This window comes from Lichtheimia ornata (assembly GCF_029851405.1).
Source record: "Lichtheimia ornata isolate CBS 291.66 chromosome Unknown scaffold00036, whole genome shotgun sequence".
Taxonomy (NCBI): Eukaryota; Fungi; Mucoromycota; class Mucoromycetes; order Mucorales; family Lichtheimiaceae; genus Lichtheimia; species Lichtheimia ornata.
In genome coordinates, this window is record NW_026695356.1 from 19,925 (window position 1) to 43,584 (window position 23,660).

The following is a 23,660-nucleotide window of genomic DNA, read 5'->3' on the forward strand; positions in this document are numbered from 1 at the left end:
CTAGTACACCCAGCATCTGGGGTCTCTTTTTTTTTATTTCCTGCTTGCTTATAGATATCACATCTTCTTCCTCCTCCTCCCTTTCAACCACTATTACAACTCTCGACCTATGCCAGAAAGTGGCTCTTCAGCACCAATGTCGACTTGGAACAACATTATGAGACAACTACGGCCGCATCAAAAGTTTGCAGCAGCATTCTACCTTTCCACTGTCATAATCTCGCTAATCTATGCAGTGACATGCCATCCTCCAGTCAACTACTTTAGCAACAAACGCAATCTGATCAATGTCTATTTTGTCAAACTCGGGTGGTTATGGACGACTATCATCTATTTCATATATCTCTTCAACGTACTCGGCCGAAAACAGTCTTTTGAACGTGGATTGGTTCGCTATGTGTGCATGTCGCTCTATTGGTATCTAATGACACAATGGCTATTGGGACCCAGCTTTATCGATCGTGTATTCGTGGCTACGGGTGGTACTTGTCGAGATCCTTCAGCCATGTTGATCCAGGATGTCTATCAGCAAACCACGTGTCGTAGAGCGGGCGGGACTTGGAGCGGCGGTCACGATGTTTCTGGACATTGCGTCTTGTTAATTCATTCCAGCTTGTTCTTGTGGGAAGAGATCTCTTGGATATGGTATTCGATCCCTGCAGTGCAACGACTCAAGCAGCAAAATGGCACTCCATGGTTGGCTTTCAAGTTGGTATGCGGTCTTTTGGCGCTCTGGTGGTGGATGCTAGTTATAACGAGCGTCTATTTCCATGGCCATTACGAGCTTTTCACTGGATGCATCTTTGGTATAGCTGGATGGGCTGCTTTGGTAAGGTGACTTTTATTGGGATATGGCAAGTTTCTAACGGTATCATAGTATCTAGGCATCTTCCCTCGTATTCCCTCGATTGGTCTTCCCCCCATTCAATTCCAAGTATAGACATCAACAACATCGTATTAGACTCCTTTCCACAAATACATTCTATAATACCATCCAACTTCTCATCATAATGTGTGTGTGTGCGCGAGTCTATTGTATTCGAATAGATGTCTACTCATCATCTCCTTTCGTCAAATTGCTCATGTTGGTAGCTTCAATGGGGGAGCTGTCATGACAAAAAGAATAAGCAACATGGTTCACTTTTTGCTTTCATCCAACAATCCCTTACCCAATAAAGATGAGCTGCTGAACTTGAGTAGTTTCCTCGTCTTCTTGATTGTCGACGACAAACAACTATAGATTGCAGGCAAAGATGAGTTTCACTTCCATAGCAACTTGATCCTCTCCCAATACATACCACAAGGCTAGTGATGTTTTGGAACTTGACAAATCGTAGATTGACCACTGCATCATCTTCAAAATCCTTAGGTTCTAACTCCAACGTTTGTGTCTCCTTGATAGAGTCTGCATCATCAAAGCCCAACGTTTGTCGGTTTGCATAGATCTTGACCGTCTTGGGTGCCTGAGCTATAATAAAAAAGGACACGATCAATATCACCCTCCCCCATGGATTCCATTTTTCTCCCTTACCAACATTCTTTGCCTTGAACTTGATAGAGTGGATCTTGACAGCTATCGCATTGGCATGGTAAGTATATCATTTTTATACGTATACGGATTTCGTTCACTTACGCTGGTTGAATGGTACGCTGATAATAAGCTGCTCATCTACGTCACTCTCCAAGTATGTATCATCGGATTTGAAGACGTTCTTGATGTTGTGTTCTTCTTGCTGATTCAATGCATCGATTTGGTTTCCAGTAATAACATCAGTGAGGTCACCCTAACATACATGCGTGTAAGTTGACAAGCCATCCTTCCCATCCTCGTAAGAAAAAAGAACCACTTACATGTCCAGGAATGCCATAATTGTTCTTTCCACTACCACTGCTGCTTCCTCCAGCACTGTTACCATCTCCTTGATGCTTCTTCACCAATTGTTCAATTTGTCCAGCGCTAGCACCCTTGAGCTCTGCCACCTTTTGGCCTGATTTGAAAAATTGGAAAGTGGGCCTGGGATAATACACAATCAGTCTCTTGTAAAAACCATGTCCATTCCCATCCTACCATTACTTACATGGATGTGACACCACATGCACCAGAAACTTCCTGGATTGCCCTTATTAGATACATCCTCTATACACGATTGAAAGAAAAGAACTCAAATAGATACCCTTAAACGATCCACATCCACCTGGTTATATGAATGTTAGCCTCCAACTTTACATGACGACACCTTCCAAACTTGCCTTTGCAAACTGAACATTCTTATACTTGCTGGCGAGTTGTGCAAAAAAGGGAGCTACCATACGACAAGGGCCGCTAGTAAGGGACACGATTACGTTAGCTTTGCCCAATCTATCATGGCGACCAGGGAAAAGAAAAGCACGTACCACCAGGTAGCGTAAAAGTCAACGACGACCAGCTTCTCGTTGGATGTTTGACCAATCAATTGTTGGAATTCGTCAGCACTTTGAATCTCCTTGATGCTCATTGTTGCGTAAGTGAGTAGTAGTAGTAGTAGGCGGGAATGGAAGAGACGACACGCGAGGATACTTATCCGCTGCGGCGTGCTTTGAATTTCGAGAAACGACCAGACGCGTGCAATGCATAACCCGATTTTGACAGATGATGATACGAAGACATGAATTAAAAGTGTTAGTTACCATCTCCTAGGTGTTACGGAAATGGCAAAAGTAAATGGGCATTTATGGTATTACGATTCTTGAATGAAATAGGCGTGGAAGGGGGGAAAAGTTGTAACTATGTACTTGATGGTGATATACTACAAGGTTGTTGTGGTGGAGCAAATGGTAGAAATGATAGGGTGGTTGGTGTACAATATAATAGGGAGGTGCATGCGTGCGTGCGTGTGTGCTTTGTGGTTGTAACGTTGAATCGAAAAAGTCATCTTGGAATGCAGCTTTATGTTTGATCAGATTCCTACCCATCATCGATGATCGAATAAATATTCATGTTGCATTGTAAATGGCAAAAGAGCTGTACTTACTTCTGGCACAAAATGAGATGACGTATGATCATCGTCAGGGATAGCACGAGTGAGCATGTCGAGACCTTTTTCGGTTGTTGTAGAAGAGGATGATGTGTCTAATTCTTTTTCGATATACGTTGCCAATTGAGATTGGAAGCTGGTTAGTCCTTCAAGCCACTATCATGTGAATGAACGAGTGAGTTCGATTGATATCCTGCCAATGTCATGCATGAACAACTCACATCTTTCATTTCTTCTTTTGTTGGTGATGGAGGACGAGCAGAGGATGATGTCTCTTTCCGCTTGGATCTAGATCGCATGCTAAAACGGGGGTGAATCACCAAGGTTGCTTTGGCGAAAATGGAGACGTTGACCTACTTTGCAATATGGCTGAAAAAATCGAGCTTGATACTAGATGCTGGTAACCGATAAACAACATCGCTGTATTTGATGATGGAGTCCTTTTCATGCTGAGCGTCGGGTAATGAAGAAGATGCTTCCGTGCTCTTTGTTGAACTTTTGTCATCATCGATAATCGTCACTACGCCATTGTTGGGTGTGTCTGATGAGGCGTCGACGTATTTCGGAATGCGTGGTTGCCGTATCCTTGGCTACAAGGCCGCATGAGTATATACATAAAAGTCTCGCATCGATGAGATATACAATACCACAAGGTGATCTGCATGGTTGGGGCACATCCATTTGCGAGTTGGGTTTGGTAAAGATGTCATGGGAGGATCCAAGCAATCCATGTGCCAATGAAGCGGACAATAGTCGCAAGATACTATTCGTTTGTTGCGCGAGGCCGTTTTTCGACACCGAAAACAGCAAATGAAATTGTCGTCCTTGTCTCTAAGTTTGCGGTCATCGTTGGGATCGGTTCTATGTCAATGCAAATAAGAAACAACTCGCTTTGGATAAATAAAAGTATACGTACCTGGTGGATTTTGATGATTTGATAATAGATGTATCGACGTATTGGCCATTCTTATCCATGGTCACTAATAACAACATTGTTAAGAACAACGTATATGCAATCATCATAGAGCAAAATTTACCTCCATCAAAGTATCTCACAATCTCCATGGGTGGCTCAAACATCTTTGGAATCCGGGTCGTCAAGTCATGGTTCAGCTTTGCGAATAACGCAGGAATAGATGATTGCTGGGATTTGGACGATGATTTTGCTGCTGAGCTAGTGTTTTTCCGCTGGTCAAAGAATACCTCATTGTTAACAATCCACGTGGTGTGCAACCTTGTTTGCATCGAATACTTACTTGCTTACGCTTGTATTCGCATTCGGTACAATACCAATTCCCTGATAAGTTTTCAACCTCACCAACATCCATGGGTGGGTTTATGCAGGTGAAATGAAAGGCATTGGGGCACGCATCACAGCATATAAAGCGTCCACAGAATCCACAAGCTGAGCAGATATCACTATTCTGGAATAAAATTAGTTCAATCGATATTGTGGATAGTGAGATACTACCTTCAATGGTGGTTCACTATCGGATTCCTGGTGCTGCCTCTTTGGAGATGAACGCGGAGAGAGGTCGCTAAGTAAACCCACCATTAGTGTCCGCTCAATAGAGATGAAACCAACGCGCTCACACACACACACACACACACACACACACACACACACACACACACACACACATACGTTGTATCCTGTTTACGCTTCGAAGAACCATCCGTTGGTTTTGGCGATGCTGAGTGTCTTGGCCGTAATGTGCGCTTCATGCTAACAAGGATAAAAAAATAGCATTCGTAAAAATCCAAAGTACAAAAAGGATAATAGCTACTACTACTACTTACTGTGAAATAGCAATAATCGAATTGAAGCCTCTCTCGTTTGATTTGAAAAGGTCGCTTGCTTTCAATACTTTTTCTTGGCTCGTCTATTTTGTAAAGAGATGAAATATTAGTATGCATCCCTTGTAATTATCCCCTTCTATCTTCCATCCATATCCCCTCCAAAGTAGCATAGACCCATTATCCAAAAGGCAACAAACGATGACAACGCCGCCTCGCCAAGCCTTTGCAAAGACATAGCAACAGGTGTTGAAGCCCATTTCCAACATGGGTCACAATGGCACCCCTTTCCGTAATTGAGTGATCAGCCCGCTCGCCATGGTTGACGTCCCTCCAGATCGTCCTTTGTTGCCTTTACCGATCGTATCCACCACCCTTCTTTACGCAACTCCAAATAATAGACAACTCACCCCAGCTTGCTAGCGTCGAGAACAATAGCCGTGTGGACGGAACGTGCTTTAAAGAAAGAAAGAGAGAGAGAGAGGAAGGGAAGAAAGGCGAATGGACTTTGAAATCTGTTATAATTGGCTGGTTCCCTCCTCGTCTTTGGAATCATGGGCTTTGCATCCCATTCATTTAAAGCCCCATTGTTCAATGAAAAAGGCACATGTCCTTTGATAGATGTCATTGTTGATGTCCTGCAACCCATATTGAATGATCCTTCATTGCTATTAACTCAACATCTTATCCAATGAGGCAACATACAAGTGATGGAGATGAATGTATATTTTAGGATGATCATTGTATATGTGCGTGTACGAGGGTGGTGGTGGTTTTTGAATAGTAAGAGGGTTGATGTGAAGGGGAGAGAGAGGTGTATGAAAGATTGTTACAAGAATTAAAATGTGTGTGTGCGTGTTTATGATCTATACAAGGTGCTGTTGTTGTAATAACTTATAGCGATGTCAATCCAATCTCGGCACCGGCAACTTGTAGACAATCACGAATCAATGCTACCACTGTGGAGTCGTCGCAGGTAATCATTTGACACAATGTTGGGTACAAATAGAACAAGTGACCACGAGGGCCTGACAAAAGCAGCTGTTTTGCTGAACCTAACCAATCGTTGAGTATATAACTCCTACATCATTTAGCGACTCCCTTACCTTGCTCATCCTTATATCCCAAAATATCGAGTTGCAGCTTCAATTCAATCGATTGTCGTAAGAAAAACAGCATCTCTTCCTTGCGAACCCTATAATAAAGTAGCCATGTTAGTGGGAAAATGAGGTTGATAGGAAACCATTGTCGGCAAGTGTAGAGCTCCTCACCCCATCAAGTACCTTGGGAACGGACAGCGACCCAGCAGTGGCTCATCGGCTGTGTAATTGCGTAGGATGGTCTCACACCGTTCCAATAACACTGGTATAGTAGCACGCCCAATTCGCTGCCTGACCTTGATATAATCTATAAAGAATCATCCATCATCAGCTGTGATGTTTCCCTAGGACCAAAAGCGCGCAACCTAACAAGTACCTTGTTTATCGGATGAACAAAGAGCAAAGAGCGTCTTGAGTGCTGCATAAGCAAATGATTCTTTCATGACAGGTACAATGGTGCCGGTGGTACCAACAATATCACTTGAGCGATCGCTGGCGTTCTTGGTACCATTTTCTTCTTCAATTGCCAGTTCTTTTGTTGCAAGTTCACCCTCCGTTTCTTGACGATGTGAATGACTCTCATCAACGTAGTATAGCCTTGAACTCTCTCGTAAAATGTCGACAAGTCGTTCAATGATATCATCAGGTACACGAGGTTCTCCGATAAAGATCACAATATCGCTTTGTATCACGCTCAAAAGTGAAATATCGAAATGCTCGTCGACGTCTAATTCTTCGATCGTCATGGTTGAAGGAGGAGTGCTATCATCATCATTATGCAAAATGTTAGTCGTATTTCAAACTGCAGTGTCGAAGACGACCATCATTTACCTTGGTGATAAAAGACTTCCATGCAAAACGTCAACAAGTGTCCGCCATACGCCCACAAATCGCTCCAATGGAACCTCTACAACAACAATAGCACGCGCACAAATGAGTACCACATAGCATACACACGATCCTCTTGCTATTTTTCATTTACCTTCATCAAAGGCATGTAGCTTTTCAAGACCCATACGCATGATATCAAGTAACCCCGTTGTTGCCAGCTTCCACAATGTAGTCTTGTCTTCGCCATGCTTGTAAGAAGGTGGGCAATCATATTTGAGTTTCATCGGTAAACCAAACGCGCCAATAATACGTTCAAAAACACCTTCCGAATACAACGAGAGATTGTCAACATGATCTTTGAATAAATCGATAGCCATTTTGCTGGATTTCTTGTTGAGTGCGATATACGTAACACTTGTATAGCGTCGTTGGCTAGGAGGCGTATTGGACTTTTCTTGCTGTGGGCCCAAAAATGCGAGGGTCATGTATTCTGATAAATCACGTAGCACCAAGGGTGGTATGCCAGGTACGCTCTTGTCGAGATTCTGAATCACGTTCAATACAGCGTCTTGGAGCGGTGATAAATGATCGATATCGGGTCGATATTGTGGGCTCGTCGAATACACCAAGAGATTCTTTAGCACGATCAAGAGGTTCTCAACGTCGCGTAGCTCAAAGCGAGAGGAAATGACATTATACAAATCGGTAAACATGGAAACAAAAGAGGTGAGCATGTCTTGAGAAAAGTCATCCGAGATAGCAGGTGCACTTGAGGAAGAGAGCGACAAGGTGAGCGAATGCAAATCAGAATCAAGCTGCTTGAGGCGTTCTTCTACTCGCGACTTTTCCTTTTCCCCTTGATCAATGATGCTTTCACCAATAGCTAGCCATGATAACCAAGCCTTTTCCCATAGCTCAATCACCGTTTCTTGTGATCCACAATCGGGTTGTTGTCCAACGATGTTTCGGAAGCTCTTGACACTGGCGAGTGAAACTTCTTGGCTGGAACGTAGGCACGAGTCTTCCAAGTGAGCAAGTAAGAGAGACCAAGCACGATCAAATCGAGGTAATGTATAAAGCTTCCTAAGGAAATCACGGAATATCCCCGAAATGCCATTCAATACCAACACCTTCGTTTCATCCCATTGCTTATCAGCCGTATCTCGAGAATGATGTAACAAGAAGCCGGATGCATCTCGATCGGCAGAAGGTGAGAGTGAAGGGGATCGAGCGGATTGCGCTTGCATCATCTTGATAGCACGAATAGAGGACATCTTGGTAGTATCCAGTAATGGAAATAAAACCTCCCAAATACAAGCACTCCATAAATTGGCACTGAGAACATTGCCGTTCAACATGATCGTGCGGAAAAGCGTCTGGTTGGCACCATGGCGTACTTCAGGGCGTGGATCGGTGCAAATGTGTGATAGTTGCAAAAGTAAAAGCATCCACAAAATACTTAGTACGGCCGGCGTTTCCTCTCCATCGAGCGTTTGATCAATGCTGAGTGATTCTTTGGTGATGATTTGGTTGCTAGGCTCCTCCTCCTGTTGTCCTGATTTGACTAGGTCCAACCGCTTGGTCTGGATGAAGTCTGATAAATTCCAAAGCAATCCAACAGCTGTCAAACTTATGTTGATATCTTCGTTTTGCATCCCAAAAGCGCCCAATGTAGCAATACATTGCCGTAAGCAATCAGGTGACAAGAGGGCGAGAAAATCGGTACAAATCAATTGGAGACTGGCAAAGGCAACCTTAATCAAACCACCTGCCGCTTTGGTGACACTCGTATTGTTGTTTGTACGTAAAGAAGATGTTGTTGTATCAATGCTGGATCGTCCTTCCGCTTTACTCTCTTCCTCGATATGCGATTCGGTATCCTCATCATTGTTTTCCTGATTCGTTGCCGTGCTGGACGCCACCGTGGTTACATGCTTGACCATCTCAAATATAAGGCTCCAGCCGCATGTAAATGACTGGCCCGAGGTTTGCAAAAGCTTGTTGAGCGTTTCCAATCCCATACGTTGCACCTCTGGAAATGCTTTTTGAGTGCTGTAGCTCTTTTCTGAATCGTTATCTTTAGGTGGGGTATAGTTGATGCATTGATTCAACGCCTTTAGGAGTCGTGTTTGAAGATTCTCATCAGGCTCCTTTTCTTCTGATAGGCTGCATTCCATAGCAGTGGTGATGATATCCGCAATCGATTCGCAACATTGTGTACGGATGCTATCCGGTGTACCAGCAAAGTTGGCTGTGGCGATCAAATGTGTTGTTATCAAATCCCACGCTCCACAATCCTTGTCAGCGCTGATTAAACGATCCATGTCAAGAATAGCAATATATCGCAACTTCTCCACTGCAAAGGATGTCTTGTTGAATATTTTCTAATATCCCTAGGTTAGTAATCATACTTATCATTGTCAAATCCATTTGACTTACTGCTCGTGCTGATTTATTGGTGGATGATGTTTCTTCTTCTCCAATAGGTAAACCACTTGCTTCAGCGCTTAATCGACATAGGGCAGTAGCGAAGGCGATGAAAGCAACATCATCAAGGAACTTTGCATTCTCAAATAATCGTGTCAATGAGCCATGAATAATCCCAACATGGTCAGCGTCCATAAGTTGATTTGTTGCACCTGAGCCTATATCAAGAGAGAGAGATAATAAGCTATCTAATTCGGCACAACATAAAGAATGATAACTTGCTTACCAGAACTTTGTTGGCTTGTTAATGTGTTGATTGAAGTGGATGATTGTGCTGTGCCCGACAATGTTCGACGTATGGGTGGGACGCCTATTGTTGAAGCTGATCCACTTCCAGAGCCTTTTGGACTTGGCCGATTGAAGAGTAAAAAGTCGGCTTGTTGCAAAGTCTCTAGCACCAAGTACCACGATGGTCCAAGCACTCCCCCAAGGAACATGGTGATGTTCAAAAGCACACGTAGGCTGTACAAGTTCTTATCGCTCAAGACAATGTTGCTCAATACTTGTTGTTGTTGTGCTGGTAAATCTGAATAAGATACGGCGACTGTGGATGTCGATACTGTTGCAATGCTGGTAGTGCTACCCGTATTTTTGTTGGAAAGTAGACCTGATGAAAGGACTGGATTGGCTGGAATGGCATTCTTACAAAGGTTGGTGAGGAATGCATCACGTGGAACAACAAGACCAAGAACACCGCACACATTGGTAAAGTTCTGGTAAGATCGCATCGTGCTTTGAAATAGCTCCTCATCCAAATTTGCTGACAAGTAGAACGACATTGCTGCTAAGAGACCAGGCCAAGCAACATTCGACATCTCCGTAACCACCTCCAAATCCTTTTTGCCGGTCGTTGACTCGTTGGACTCTGATGTTGATGATTGTTGTTGTTGTTGTTGTTGTTCTGTATTGGGTGATTCGTTTGTAGTCGATCGAGTGGATGTACTTAATGTACGTGTGCTGCCGGCTGCAAATCGTGGTAGTACTAAACCAGCTAATCCATCCGCAATGGCATTCAGGCATACAACAGCAAGATAAAATATATATGTCTCGGGTATGGCAGGTGGCTCAGCCTTATCCAATTGGTCGATACTTTATAAACCATGTGAGTCTTTGTATTCGATAAATATCACAAACCCGCTCATGACACTCACCATTGTATCCGCATGGTTGACCCCGCTGTACTCAAATTAGGACTTGTTTGTTCACCACCTGAAAAGGAAGCCGTTCCTGCATGATGCGCTGTATAGTTGCCTGATCCTGATCCATGATCCATGCTATCCCTTCCACCTTGTGTTGCTCCAATCAATTGTGGTTTCTCGGTGGCAAGTCGACCAAATCCAGTAATCATATCACGAAATACATCGGTGGAGCTATCTTGGCAATCATACCATTGGTATAACGATCGAAGGAGTGATGGATCACCGCATACACCACGAAAGATTTCCATTGCAAGAACACGTTGCCAAAGAGGACTTTCAGGTTCCAATATCTTGACAAACATGGATAGGAATATCTCACATTCCATAATCTATCCCATTCCGGTCAATGAAATCCATCCATACATCCCATTCATGATGTCCCTTTTCTTACCAAAATTTCACTGAATTGCTTGATGAGAATATATACAACACGAGTGAGTCGCATGGTTTGTGGAAACTCGTGCTTTTCGGAAAAGTTCTTGATAATCAATGGGCAAACACGTTCTCGTAACAATGAACTGAGCTCCTTGTGCTTGAAACAATGGCATGAGCATGCTTCATCCTATTCCATCCCCACTCACCCTTAACAACTTACTGTTCGAAAAAGCATATAATGATTGGTCAATACACTTTCAATCAGCTCCAATCCAAAGGTCTTTGATAATTGTGTCAATCGTAAGAATTCGGGCGACTCGCTGTTGGTCAATAAGCATAGATCTTGAAAGAGATAGTAGGCATCTTTGGCGCATGGACGTAAAGTGATGGTGTCACCCGAGCTCAACTGGATGTCTAATAGACCATAATCAACCTCCTTGTAACCTTCTCCAAAGTCCTTTCTTCTTACCATGTGTAACTTCATCCTCTTCGGGTTCCTGCTCATCTTCTTTGGCGACTTTGTCAAAGACGAAAATGACAAGTTGACGTAGTGTTGCAGCAGCCGTATTATTGACAACAACGATCTTGGAATCTTGTAACCGAAAACAAATCAAAAGAGCCTTTTTTTGGGGGGGTCCCAAGTTAGCCGTTATTCCAACCCATCTTGTTCTCCTTCATCTTACCTCTGCTAATATGTCATCATGGACGCTGCGATAATTGGTCAAAAGAGGCAACACCGTTTGCAAGATTTTGAGTTGGATTTCAACACCATGTACACTGATATCGGTCAATTTGCGTAGAATCGTCCTCACTGATGTCTATACATAATGATGATGATTAGCCATCTACACTCATTCCACAACATTATGCAAACCTACCTCTGGGATGGCATGAAAGGATATAAGTTTTTGAATGCATCCAATGGCTATCGTGACCAGCTTGACCTGCTTTGTCTCGCATGCCAATACAAAGGGACGTAATGCATCCTCGGACTTTGATAACTCTATCATAAAACGCGCGCGCATTAAGCACATGTTGGCACATACACACACACGTATACAAAGATCCCTTCTTTCACTTACCATTTGCAATATTATAACCTGGTCGTTCCTTGAAGCTTCTTAATATGGCAGAGAGTCGTTCCGCAGCCTTAATATCATCATGTGAGTGATTGGTCCACGGTGTATAGCTGTATGTGTCAACAACGCCTTACTTCTTTTATCTCTGGATGCTTTCGACGTGCTTCGCTGGATAATGTCAATAGCTCCGTTTGGAGGAATGCTGTCAAGCCGCTCATTCTTTATGGGGTCGAGCAATGTTGGCGAATGCCGTGATGATGTGTTGAAAAGACGAGCGAGTGTGCTGGGTTGTGTATGAATGTGTGAGTGTCGAAATGGAAAGACGATAAAAGGGCTCGCGTTGTTGGTCAGTCGAGAGTCTGAATGAACCACCAAACCCCAGCCTTTGAATGATGCCAATGGAGAGAAAAGAGTGGCTGCACAAACACGAGATGACAAGAAAGAAAGGTGGACTCGAAAGAGCAGTGGAGAAGGAAAGGGCCAAGGTCCAACAAAGCGGCGACACATTGTCGTCATTGGAATGTCCGACTATAAGCACATGGCGGCTTTGTGTCCTCTTCTTATGCATAACATCCACCCTTTAATTTACACATGTTGCCATATTAATCAGTCATTCTCAAGACGCATTATGTACATTCAAGGAGTGACCTTTTGGAATATGTTCCTTGACGACATTGGTCCCACAGGTTTATATAGATCATGAAGCTGCTGATATTTTACATTGTTGATATATGATGAATGAAGGATATTATAATTACATTGGCAATGGGGAGGGGGTATTGCATACTGATACTACAAAGACATCTTCTTTTCTAATTGTCGTCAGGGACATTGCTGAGACGGAAAGCTCCAAGAGCACCAAGCATGAACCATGCTGTACTTTGATAGACCCATTTCCCTGTGTATTCTCCTATCAGCCACTGGATAAAGTAGATGCCTTCCAATAAATAAAGGTAAATCCAATCGATGGTGATTTCCATCTCCACGAGAATAATGAGTACAATGACAAGGCCAACATTGATGATTGTATGTGGATGAAAACCAATGCGTAACCAAGCTTCAATGTCGGATTTGCTTCTATTGCGTTGTAGTTTGACTGACATGGCAAGGACGACCCAAGGGACACCAATTACACAGCTAAGGATAGCAACCAAACGACCAAATTGTTCAATGGGTTCGATGGATGTATGGCTTATCAATGGCCAAAAGATGACTGGACCGATGGATGCAATAAGGGACCAAAGGATAAACAAGAAAAGGCTATAGGTCTGTCGTGGATCAGGTTTGATGCACACCATCCAATCGTCACGTGCTGTTCCTGAATGCATCAACGACACCTGTAACACCGACCATCGCATACTCGTTCCCATACGCATACAACTTTCGCGGTAAGGAGCTGTCATTAGACGCGCCGTGTACATGCTTAGTACGGGTCCAATATGACTCAACGTGAGGATACCAATGGATAATGCGGTATCGAGTACAACGGCAAGTCGAAACACGTGATTGGGTTCATTGATCCGATCCACAACACGCCCCGATGCTGTACTTTCAACGACAAGGCGACTTGAATAACCGCCTATATTTTGGGATTGGATTTCGGTCAAATCACGAATGATCTCATGGGCCAAGTTGATATTGTATCCCATAAAAACGAGTGCATTGTCGTTGTAAATACGTTGACTCATGGCAATGGCGCGCTTGATTCCAAAGTAAACAATGAAGCAAGTAGGGATGTCGGCAATAGTGTACTCCTCTTTGATATCATCACCCTGGTGTGCTGTAAATGTGTCCAAACGCAAACGCTCCAACATGGCAGGCAAACGAGAATGAATTCGATCCATGACTTCATTAACATACACGTCGCCTTGTTGCTTTGGATCGGGATAATGCATCAAATCCTGTATTCTTCCAATGATACGCTGATCCCACTCGTTGGCCTCTCTGCAACTATTCACTTGCTTGCACATGTCATCGATAATTGATTTGCACCATTCCACAGCAGCGTTGTTGCTCATCGATGAAAGTCGTTTGGATAATTTGTCGGATAAAAATTCGGTGGCACGTTTGTCAATGGTCAAGCTTGGAATGCATTTGGGTTTATGCACCACTTTGTAGAGGGTGCCACGTTCTTCTGAATAATCCACATAGTCGGTCACCAAAGAATAAAACATGTTGGGTCGTATTTGCGGTGGATCAATGCCCGTTGGAATCTCATCAAGGAATTGAACAGCCTCCAATAATATGGGTTGTGCAGATGCTAGAGCTGAAGCGACATTCTTGGTATCCTTTTCCTTTTCTTTGCTATGAGCAGCAGCCACTGTCATTGGATCAACCACCATCGGACAACGTTCTTTGCACTCAGGGCATGGTTTCGCTTTGTCGTTAATCAACAAGTAGCTGAACTTCATCTTTCGCGTCTCAAACGACTTCAACATCATCCGTGCCCACTGGGTATCAAGGCCAATAAACACATTGTCACCGGAAACGCCATTCTTGACCTGACTGGTCACCCCAAGTAAAATGTCGCTGATTGGAAGTTCACCAGGAACGCCTTCACGTGCACCACACTTTAGAGCTGCTGCTGCTCCAAGAACAAAGCTGAGTGTCCAATTCGAGAGATTCGTAGCGTTTGTAATTGCTTGCATTGTCAATAAAGAAATGAAGGCTCCCGTGTTTTCCACACCAAGCCCTTTTGTTGTTGATCATCATCTGGTGTACACTGTGTTACCATAGGCTGAGTAGAATAGACGTTTCACACGCATTACCTTGCTCGGAGGCTCGGCCCTGTCTCGATTTTTTTCATCAAATGTGGCAATAGAGTAAGAATGTGGCGCTGTTCAGATGATCAAAGAAGGTTGTTGTAATAGATGGAGTAGCCCAATTCACGTGATCCACATCTAACAATGAGCCGCGTCGATGATGATGATGATGATGGTTACAATAAAAAAGATCCAAGGAAGAGGGGTCCATTGTTCGAGTAAAAAGATGTCTCTTTCTTATGACCGAATGGCCTATTGATTGTATCATTTACCCCTGCTGTTAAGATGAATCGGGAATTTTGCGACTTTAGCTATCCTCTTGTTGCTCTCCTTCTCATTTTACTTTCATACGACATTGGTCCCACAGGTTTATTGCTGCTGATATGAATGAAGAAGGATATTATAATTACATTGGCAATGGGGAGGGGTATTGTATACTAATACTACAAATACATCTTCTTTTCTAATTGTCGTCAGGGACATTGCTGAGACGGAAAGCGCCAAGAGCACCAAGCATGAACCATGCTGTACTTTGATAGATCCATTTCCCTGTGTATTCTCCTATCAGCCACTGGATAAAGTAGATGCCTTCCAATAAATAAAGATAAACCCAATCGATGGTGATATCCAGATACACTAGAATAAAGAGCACAGTGAGAAGGACAAAGTTGATGATTGTATCTGGATGAAAAACGGTGTGCAAAAGATAAGCATTAAAGCTATAGTTGTTCAAGTTTTGTGGTAGTTTGGATGACGTGGCAAGGGAAACCCAAAGGGTACCAATCACAGAGCTAAGAATAGCAATGAAACGACCAAAATCTTCAATGGGTTCGATGGATGTATGGCTTATGAATGGCCATACGATAACTGGACCGATGAACGCTAAAAGGGACAAAGAGACAAAGAAGAAAAGGGCGTAGCGCCAAAATGGATCAGGTTTGATACACACCATCCAATCGTCACGTGCTGTTCCTGAATGCATCAACGACACCTGTAACGCCGACCATCGCATACTTGTTCCCATATGCATACAACTTTCGCGGTAAGGAGCTGTCATTAGACGTGCCGTATACATGCTTAAAACGGGTCCAACACGACTGAGGATGGAAATACCAGTAGATAACGCGGCATCAAGTATGACGACAAGTACAAACACTGCATTGGCTTCATTGATTCGATCCACAACACGTCCCGATGCTGTACTTTCAACGACAAGACGACTTGAATAACCACCTGCGTTTTGAGATTGGATTTCGGTCAAATCACGAATGATCTCATGGGCCAAGTTGATATTGTATCCCATAAAAACGAGTGCATCGTAGTCGTGAATACGTTCGCTCATGGCAATGGCGCGTTGGATCCCAAAGTAAACAATGAAGCAAGTAGGGATGTCGGCAATAGTATAATCCTCTTCTTCGATATCATCAAATCGCCCAGTAAATGTGTCCAAACCCAAACGCTCCAACATGGCAGGCAAACGAGAATGAATTCGATCCATGACTTCATTAGCGTACTCATCGGCTTGTAGCTTTGGATAGGAATAAAGCATCAAATCCTGTATTCTTTCGATGATACGGCGATCCCATTCGTTGGCCTCTCTGCAACTATTCACTTGCTCGCACATGTCATCGATAATTGATTTGCACCAGTGGATAGCAGCATGGTTACTCATGGGTGAAAGTCGTTTGGATAATTTGTCGGATAAGAATTCGGTCGCACGTTTGTCAACGGTCAATCTTGGAATACACTCAGGTTTATGCACCACTTTATAAAGGGTGCCACGCTCCTCATAATCCACATAGTCGGTCACCAAAGAATAAAACATGTTGGGTCGTATGTGGGGTGGATCAATGCTAGCTGAAACCTCATCAAGGAGCTGAACAGCCTCCAGTAATACGGGTTGTGCAGATTCTAGAGCTGAAGCGACATCCTTGGTATCCTTTTCCTTCTCTTTGCTATGAGCGGCAGCCACTGTCATTGGATCAATCACCATCGGACAACGTTCCTTGCACTCAGGGCATGGTTTCGCCTTGTCATCAATCAACAAGTAGCTGAACTTCATCTTTCGCGTTTCAAATGACTTCAACATCATCCGCGCCCAACGGGTATCACGGCCAATGAATACATTGTCACCAGAAACACCATTCTTCACTTGATGACGGAGCACGCCAAGTAGAGTGTCACTGATTGGAAGTTCACCAGGAATGCCTTCACGCGCACCACACTTTAGAGCTGCTGCTGCTCCAAGAACAAGACTGAGTGTCCAATTCGAGAGATTCGTAGCGTTTGTAATTGCTTGCATTGGTCAATAAAGGAATGAAGGCTCTCGTGTTTTCCACACCAAGCCCTTTTGTTACTGATCATCATCTGGTGTGCGTGTGTGTTACCATGGGCTTAGTCAAGTAGACGTTTCACATGCATTAACTTGCTCGGAGGCTCGGCCCTGTCTCATCTTTTTTCATCAAATGTGTAAATAGGACAAGGATTTGGCGCTTTCAGATGATCAAAGAAAGATGTTGTAATAGATGAAGTAGCTCAATTCACGTGATCCGCATCTAACAATGAAGATGATGATGGTTACAATAAAAAAGGATCCAAGGAGGAGGGGTCCATTATCCGAGTAAAAAAGATGTCTCTTTCTTATGATGGAATGACCTATTGATTGTATCATTTACCCCTGCTGTTAAGATGAATCGGGAATTTTGCGACTTTAGCTATCCTCTTTTTGCTCTCCTTCTCATTTTACTTTCATACATACGCATGACTGAGATCAATTATCACAACGAACCAAATCGATCCGACAAGACACTCATAGTGCGAAAAGAACAGCCCTACAACGCAGAACCAACACCCGCTGATCTTGTCAAGCACTTTGTCACGCCTGAGAAATACTTTTTTTGTCGATCTCATGGGCCTATACCAGAATTAAATGAGGCTACCCATCGTATTCATGTGGAGGGCCTTGGTATAAAAGATGCTCCCGTATCGTTTTCTGTGCAAGACCTCAAAGATAACTTTGATAAAAAGAATGTCATGATGGCTATGCAGGTAACTTTAATCTCGTAATACCATGTATTAAATGGATCACTCACATCACACAACAACAACCTTATACGTATAGTGTGCAGTAATGTACCGCTTGTCTCATTTCTTCCTAATGATGTGATTCATTGACATCCATAACGTCGTCTCTTTTAGGGCAATCGAAGAGAAGACTTGCATATGGTGAAGCATACAGAAGGGGTTGGTACATACTTGGGTTCCATTACATGAACGTTGACCATGCTTCATAGGTGATTTGGGGTCCTGGAGCGGTGGGAAATGCCATTTACACAGGATGTTTGCTAAAGGACGTGCTAAAAGCAGCGGGTATTGATCCATCAATGGGTCATAATCCTCGCCTTCATGTTGCTTTTGAATCTGTGGAACTGGTAATAATATGCATGAAACGTGTGTATCATATGATCTTATTGTCTATGCATCTCTTAGACCGAAGATGACGAGAAACCTTATGGTGCATCGGTGCCATTATCAAAGGCTTTGTGAGTTTGATGCTTGATGCAACGTGGGCTTTTCTTGAAAAATGTAACCAAAGATGTTAGAGACGAGTACGGTGATGTACTTTTAGCATACGAGGCACGTACAAGGATCGGATTGTAGCTGTGGGGTGATTAACATCATTATAGATGAATGGCAATCCTCTTGCAAGAGACCATGGATATCCTGTACGGGTAGTAATCCCTGGGTACATTGGAGCTCGCTCTGTCAAGTTCCTTCAAACGATACGTATCCAAGATAAGGAATCAAACGCGTACCATCAACAACTTGACTACAAAATCCTTCCTGAACATGTAGGTAGCCGCGGCTAGGAGGGGATGTTTTATGAAAATCTTAACGTGTACTGCTTACTCCTCAGGTTGAGAATGAAAAAGAGGCTGAAAAGTATTGGTCCAAGGTACCAGCCATAGGCGAGTATAATGTGCAATCATTTGTTTGCACCCCTCCAGATGGCATGATGGATGACAATAATGGCCATCAAGCAGTATCTTGTCAAGCGGAAGGTTATGCCTTATCAGGAGGAGGTCGCAGTATCCAACGCGTTGGTAAGTGTAAAAGCATACACCTAGTGATCATTTTATTTTCTTATTGTTGATTTCTTTGGGGATGTAGACGTATCAGGGGATGAAGGTAAAACATGGGTGGAAGCACAATTGCATACGCAACCATTTGAAGAACGTGATGGTGCCTATACTTGGAGTTGGACATTATGGAAGGCCACCGTCAAAGCGCATAAAGGTATTCGCATAATGAGCCGTGCAGGTATGTTGTATTACTGCATTTTGATGACAAGCATAGTACTCACGTGAACATCTATCATAGTCGACAGCGCGGGCAACATTCAACAAGAAAACCCAGTATGGAATTATAGAGGTGTCTTAAGCAATGCATGGCGAACCATGGTGACACCAGCAGAAAAGGACAAGAGATGATGTCAATCATTCATCTGATAGAGCTGAGATCATATACCAAAGCAGCAAATTTCATGTCCATCTTGCGTGCTCTCTCTCTCTCTCTTTTCTTTTCTTTCCTTTGCTTTATTCAATAAACCCATCAACAACAACAACAACACGCCGTATATTGTGGTGCAGTCAAAAACATGTGGCCGAGGCTATCTTTGTCTGCATCCTGTATTAGGGCTATACGACCTATAAAGCCTTTTTCTTCTTTCACCCCTTGTCGCACTACTACACCTTTCCGACCCTTTCTTCAAGTGAACACAACTCCCATTCGACCCACTCTACACCAACAATGCACACCATTACAGCAATTCGGACAACGTCAGTTTACAACGACTCGTCAATTATGGCAGGAATCCAAAGACAAGTTGAAGCAGGTCGCCAAACCCGCTATTGAAAAGACAGAGACAAAGGAACGCAATGCAACCGATCTCGCCATCATTCGACAGCTCATGAAGTACATTTGGCCCAAGAATGACTTTGGTGTCAAGGCACGTGTTGTTATCGCATTATCTCTCTTGGTTGGAGGCAAATTATTGAATGTTCAAGTACCTTTCTTCTTTAAAGACGTGATTGATTCTTTGGGAGTTACGTTTCCTTCCGATGCTACTCTGTGGGCAGTGTGTGGAGCGACTGTTATCGGCTATGGCTTGGCAAGACTTGGAGCAAGTGCTTTTCAAGAATTAAGGAATGCTGTATTCGCTGCTGTTGCACAAAAAGCGATTCGACGAGTTGCCCTGAATGTGTTTGCTCACTTGCATCGACTGGATCTCAGCTTTCATTTGACACGTCAAACAGGTGGATTGAATCGCGCTATTGATCGAGGCACAAAGGGTATCAGCTTTTTGTTAAGCTCCATGGTATTCCATGTATTGCCTACTGCTTTGGAGATCTCTATGGTGTGTGGCATCTTGGCTTACAAGTTCGGTTCCACTTACGCTGCCGTTACCTTCACAACCATCCTCGCCTACACTGCTTTCACTGTCACAACCACCGCATGGCGTACGCAATTCCGTAAGCAGGCCAACGCTGCTGACAATGAAGCTGCTACACGCGCTGTCGACTCATTGATCAATTTCGAGGCTGTCAAGTACTTCAACAATGAAAAATACGAAGCCGACCAATATGACAAACCCTTGCAAAAGTATGAAAAGGCATCCCTCAAGGTGGCATCCAGCTTGGCAGCTTTGAATGCAGGTCAAAATGCTATCTTCAGCACAGCTCTTACAGTGATGATGTTCCTTTCAGCTCAAGGTGTGATCAATGGTACAATGACGGTTGGTGACGTGGTGATGGTCAATCAATTGGTGTTCCAACTTTCAATGCCTCTCAACTTTTTGGGTTCGGTGTATCGTGAATTGCGTCAATCTTTGATCGACATGGACACTTTATTCAACCTCGAGAATCAAAAGGCCATTATCCAAGATGCTCCAGATGCCAAGGACTTGATCTTCAAGGGCGGTGAAATTCGATTTGAAAATGTCACCTTTGGTTATCATCCTGAACGTCCTATTCTCAAGAACGTGAGCTTTACAGTACCTGCTGGTGATAAGGCTGCTTTTGTGGGACCAAGCGGATGCGGGTAAGTGGTTGGATTCTATTGCAGCGTGAATAGGTGTATTAATATGTGCGATCTTATATAGCAAGTCGACCATTCTTCGCTTACTCTACCGCTTCTACGAACCACAATCTGGCAACATTTATGTGGATGGACAAAACATTAAGGATATTCGAGTCGACAGCCTTCGACGTGCTATTGGTGTCGTGCCTCAAGATACAACCTTGTTCAACAATACGATTTATTACAATGTGCACTATGGTCGGATTGATGCCACTCAAGAAGAGGTGTATGACGCTGCCAAACGTGCCCAGGTCCATGATGTCATTATGAGTCTACCCGACAAGTATGAGACAAAGGTGGGTGAGCGTGGTTTGATGCTTTCAGGTAAGTAGAATATGGGATTGTGGATGATGATGACATGATGATCTGATCATTGTGTGTGCAATAGGTGGTGAAAAGCAACGTGTTGCTCTGGCTCGAACCATTCTCAAGAAACCCAAGATGCTTTTCCTTGATGAAGCCACGTCTGCATTGGACACGCATACTGAACAATCACTTCTTGCAAGTTTCAGATCCATCATCCGTGATACGGGCATGACAAGCTTCCATGTTGCACATCGATTAAAAACAATCCGAGACGCTGGTAAGGGCATTTTTAGCACCAACATGATCCCTCGCTTATACTCTTTTTTTCCATTAGACACCATTTTCGTCCTAAAGAATGGCAACATCATCGAGTCTGGTACTCATGAAGGATTGATTGGCATGGATAATGGTATATACAAGACCATGTGGGAAACCCAAGAGAACTCTGATGCATATCTTGATTGAACGATCCACGCCCACTTTACATATTGAAGTCTCTTTCTTCACCCTCCTCCTCCCCTTAAACAGATACATTCGCTACCATTTTCCCCCATCCCCATTTTCTTCCGCTTCTCTTATATAAAGATAGACATACAACAACTTTTCAGCTATACTATGTACTTTACTCAGCAGGGGCCTATTGTGGAACGACATCTAGTAGAAGGAACGCAAAACACCGATACTCCGTAGACAGTCGCAGTGGCTTGGCGAAAAAGTTATAAAAATGGAGTCAAGGCGAGCCACTAGCGAGTTTTTTTCTTTAGACAAATCTTCCAGAATATGGAAAGCATGATGATGCTTCAGGCTACTGTACGATCAAGCTTCCAGTTGCATGATGTCTTTTGGGCATCGTGTATGGGAGGACTGACGAAGCATGTTGGGGCCAACCATAACCACAATGACCAGCATGTTGCCTTTGCGATCTGACTAAATTCCAACCTGGAAAGAAAACCCCTTCCTTCATCAAAACAAGCAAAAAGAAAATGATAAAATGATTTCTTCATAACCTTATGTGCATACGTAGAAGGGTAGCGGTATTATTATTACATAGAGTGTGGTGCCTAATAGGATTTGTACAAAGGGATGACCAGGGGAGGGGTTGTGAGGAATTGTTTACAAAGCGGAAGGTGATAAAGCAAGGAGATGATTAAGGTGTCAAGACAATATCGTCATGGACCGACCCATCACTTGTGCTGCTAGCAGATGAGAAGGGTGATGACATGCCATTCTTATGGTATTGCTGAGAGGGTTGTTGGTCTTTTACTGCTGCTGCTGCTGCTGCTGCTGCTCGTTTACGCTCCATTTTGGCGTAATGAAGCCCACAAGCATTGCAGAGTGTGCGTGCACCATCCGGACCACGGCGCCATTCGGGAGTCTCGGAGCTATTACAAGCATGGCACCGTCCCTGAAAAGGAGCTCGTTTCTATAGGGCAATGTCAATTTGGGGTTTGTTTCATGATGAGCCATTTAAGAATTAAACACATACCCTACGCTTTCGGCGTTGCGAAGTCATCTCGTCATTGTTGTTATTATTGCTGCTGCTGTTATTACTTGATACATCATCATCGTCTTGTTGTTTCTATAATGAAAATGTGAGCAAAGCATTCAATGATCCACACACCAAGAGGAGGTATATCTTACATTGATGACAACGGCTGGGAGATAGGGTGTAGCCTGTTGCTGAGAAAATAGCTGCTGCTTTTGTATCCTCAATAAGGCATTCAGCAGCTCATTGGCTTCCGTGATCATATCATCCACCCAAGGTTGATGGCCGTTGTTCAGCTCTGTAGTTGTCGAACGTTGCTGTCGCACCGTATCATGAATCGTAAGACAATGCTTGGCAATCTATTTAAAAGCAAGTGTTATTTTCTCTTTCTATAAAAGATCGAAATCCAAAGAGAGGTAACTTACATGATCCATGTCTTCTTGCATTCGACGATGGCTAGCTAATTCTTTTGTGTTGAGAGTTGGCTTTGGTTGGATATAAGGTGCAGCAGCAGAAGAGGGGTAATAATGATGTTGTTGTTGATCAAAGCAAGCAAGAGGTGGTTGAACAACAGCTGTCGTCATAGGTGGAGATGGTAGTGATGTTGTGACATTGGTGTTGCTGTTGAATCGTACATCGAGTGACGATATTGGAGGAAGTATTATAGGCCGATCGTTGTTGGTGTTGTTGCTACAAGAGGTGAGGAGGAAAGGTGTTAATATTCATATGCTCACGAGCATGCCCATAATCAACCCAGCAGCACCATCACACCATTGCAGCCAAAGAAGATGTTTTACCCAAGATGATTCATGTGGAATAGGATAAGCAAAAAGAAGAAAAGGAGCAGAAAACACTCATTGGGGACCAAATGGATCAAGCTTTATAAAGCTTTTTTGTGGATACATCTACCGCTGGGTAAAGTTATGTTTGAATCGAGATCTTTTCCAGATACAGTTCAAGAGTTTACAGATTCAGGCTGATGAGGGGCGTTTAAAACCGTAAAATGCACGTTAAAAACGCCTTGTATCACCCGAACATACGGAGGCCTTCTCCGTTGCTAGTGTGCAACACTTCAGTTAATTACCA

General features: G+C 43.5%; 9 protein-coding genes across 9 annotated transcripts; 3 read left to right on the forward strand and 6 right to left on the reverse strand.

Moving 5' to 3' along the window:
- Positions 1-109: 109 nt before the first annotated feature.
- On the forward strand, positions 110-940 carry O0I10_007390 (uncharacterized protein; the record flags this gene model as incomplete). Its single annotated transcript, XM_058487407.1, has 2 exons — positions 110-829; positions 878-940. 2 exons carry the CDS (start codon positions 110-112, stop codon positions 938-940), a joined length of 783 nt encoding a protein of 260 aa, XP_058341707.1.
- A 111-nt stretch (positions 941-1,051) lies between these two features.
- Positions 1,052-2,495, reverse strand: O0I10_007391 (thioredoxin; the record flags this gene model as incomplete). Its single annotated transcript, XM_058487408.1, has 10 exons — positions 1,052-1,106; positions 1,170-1,234; positions 1,299-1,468; positions 1,532-1,573; positions 1,634-1,784; positions 1,852-2,014; positions 2,079-2,110; positions 2,175-2,195; positions 2,251-2,323; positions 2,395-2,495. 10 exons carry the CDS (start codon positions 2,493-2,495, stop codon positions 1,052-1,054), a joined length of 873 nt encoding a protein of 290 aa, XP_058341708.1.
- Positions 2,496-2,926: 431 nt separating this feature from the next.
- O0I10_007392 (uncharacterized protein) lies at positions 2,927-4,342 on the reverse strand (the record flags this gene model as incomplete). Its single annotated transcript, XM_058487409.1, has 8 exons — positions 2,927-2,944; positions 3,012-3,170; positions 3,236-3,314; positions 3,372-3,604; positions 3,662-3,875; positions 3,931-3,994; positions 4,052-4,202; positions 4,271-4,342. The coding sequence occupies 8 exons, from the start codon at positions 4,340-4,342 to the stop codon at positions 2,927-2,929; spliced, it is 990 nt and encodes a 329-aa protein (XP_058341709.1).
- Positions 4,343-5,705: 1,363 nt separating this feature from the next.
- On the reverse strand, positions 5,706-12,100 carry O0I10_007393 (uncharacterized protein; the record flags this gene model as incomplete). Its single annotated transcript, XM_058487410.1, has 16 exons — positions 5,706-5,866; positions 5,918-6,006; positions 6,083-6,218; positions 6,288-6,673; positions 6,743-6,818; positions 6,894-9,126; positions 9,182-9,387; positions 9,456-10,318; positions 10,381-10,757; positions 10,820-10,960; positions 11,024-11,217; positions 11,273-11,423; positions 11,487-11,621; positions 11,682-11,806; positions 11,886-11,952; positions 12,017-12,100. The coding sequence occupies 16 exons, from the start codon at positions 12,098-12,100 to the stop codon at positions 5,706-5,708; spliced, it is 5,424 nt and encodes a 1,807-aa protein (XP_058341710.1).
- Positions 12,101-12,694: 594 nt separating this feature from the next.
- Positions 12,695-14,530, reverse strand: O0I10_007394 (uncharacterized protein; the record flags this gene model as incomplete). The annotated part of the gene is made up of 1 exon (XM_058487411.1): positions 12,695-14,530. The coding sequence occupies one exon, from the start codon at positions 14,528-14,530 to the stop codon at positions 12,695-12,697; it is 1,836 nt and encodes a 611-aa protein (XP_058341711.1).
- Positions 14,531-15,107: 577 nt separating this feature from the next.
- Positions 15,108-16,946, reverse strand: O0I10_007395 (uncharacterized protein; the record flags this gene model as incomplete). Its single annotated transcript, XM_058487412.1, has 1 exon — positions 15,108-16,946. One exon carries the CDS (start codon positions 16,944-16,946, stop codon positions 15,108-15,110), a length of 1,839 nt encoding a protein of 612 aa, XP_058341712.1.
- Positions 16,947-17,404: 458 nt separating this feature from the next.
- O0I10_007396 (uncharacterized protein) lies at positions 17,405-19,134 on the forward strand (the record flags this gene model as incomplete). Its single annotated transcript, XM_058487413.1, has 9 exons — positions 17,405-17,692; positions 17,843-17,887; positions 17,938-18,075; positions 18,134-18,186; positions 18,247-18,280; positions 18,331-18,495; positions 18,561-18,747; positions 18,815-18,964; positions 19,025-19,134. The coding sequence occupies 9 exons, from the start codon at positions 17,405-17,407 to the stop codon at positions 19,132-19,134; spliced, it is 1,170 nt and encodes a 389-aa protein (XP_058341713.1).
- Positions 19,135-19,301: 167 nt separating this feature from the next.
- O0I10_007397 (uncharacterized protein) lies at positions 19,302-21,553 on the forward strand (the record flags this gene model as incomplete). Its single annotated transcript, XM_058487414.1, has 4 exons — positions 19,302-20,743; positions 20,805-21,106; positions 21,171-21,365; positions 21,423-21,553. 4 exons carry the CDS (start codon positions 19,302-19,304, stop codon positions 21,551-21,553), a joined length of 2,070 nt encoding a protein of 689 aa, XP_058341714.1.
- Positions 21,554-22,235: 682 nt separating this feature from the next.
- O0I10_007398 (uncharacterized protein) lies at positions 22,236-23,385 on the reverse strand (the record flags this gene model as incomplete). Its single annotated transcript, XM_058487415.1, has 5 exons — positions 22,236-22,511; positions 22,575-22,667; positions 22,730-22,933; positions 23,000-23,264; positions 23,372-23,385. The coding sequence occupies 5 exons, from the start codon at positions 23,383-23,385 to the stop codon at positions 22,236-22,238; spliced, it is 852 nt and encodes a 283-aa protein (XP_058341715.1).
- Between the last annotated feature and the right edge of the window lie 275 nt (positions 23,386-23,660).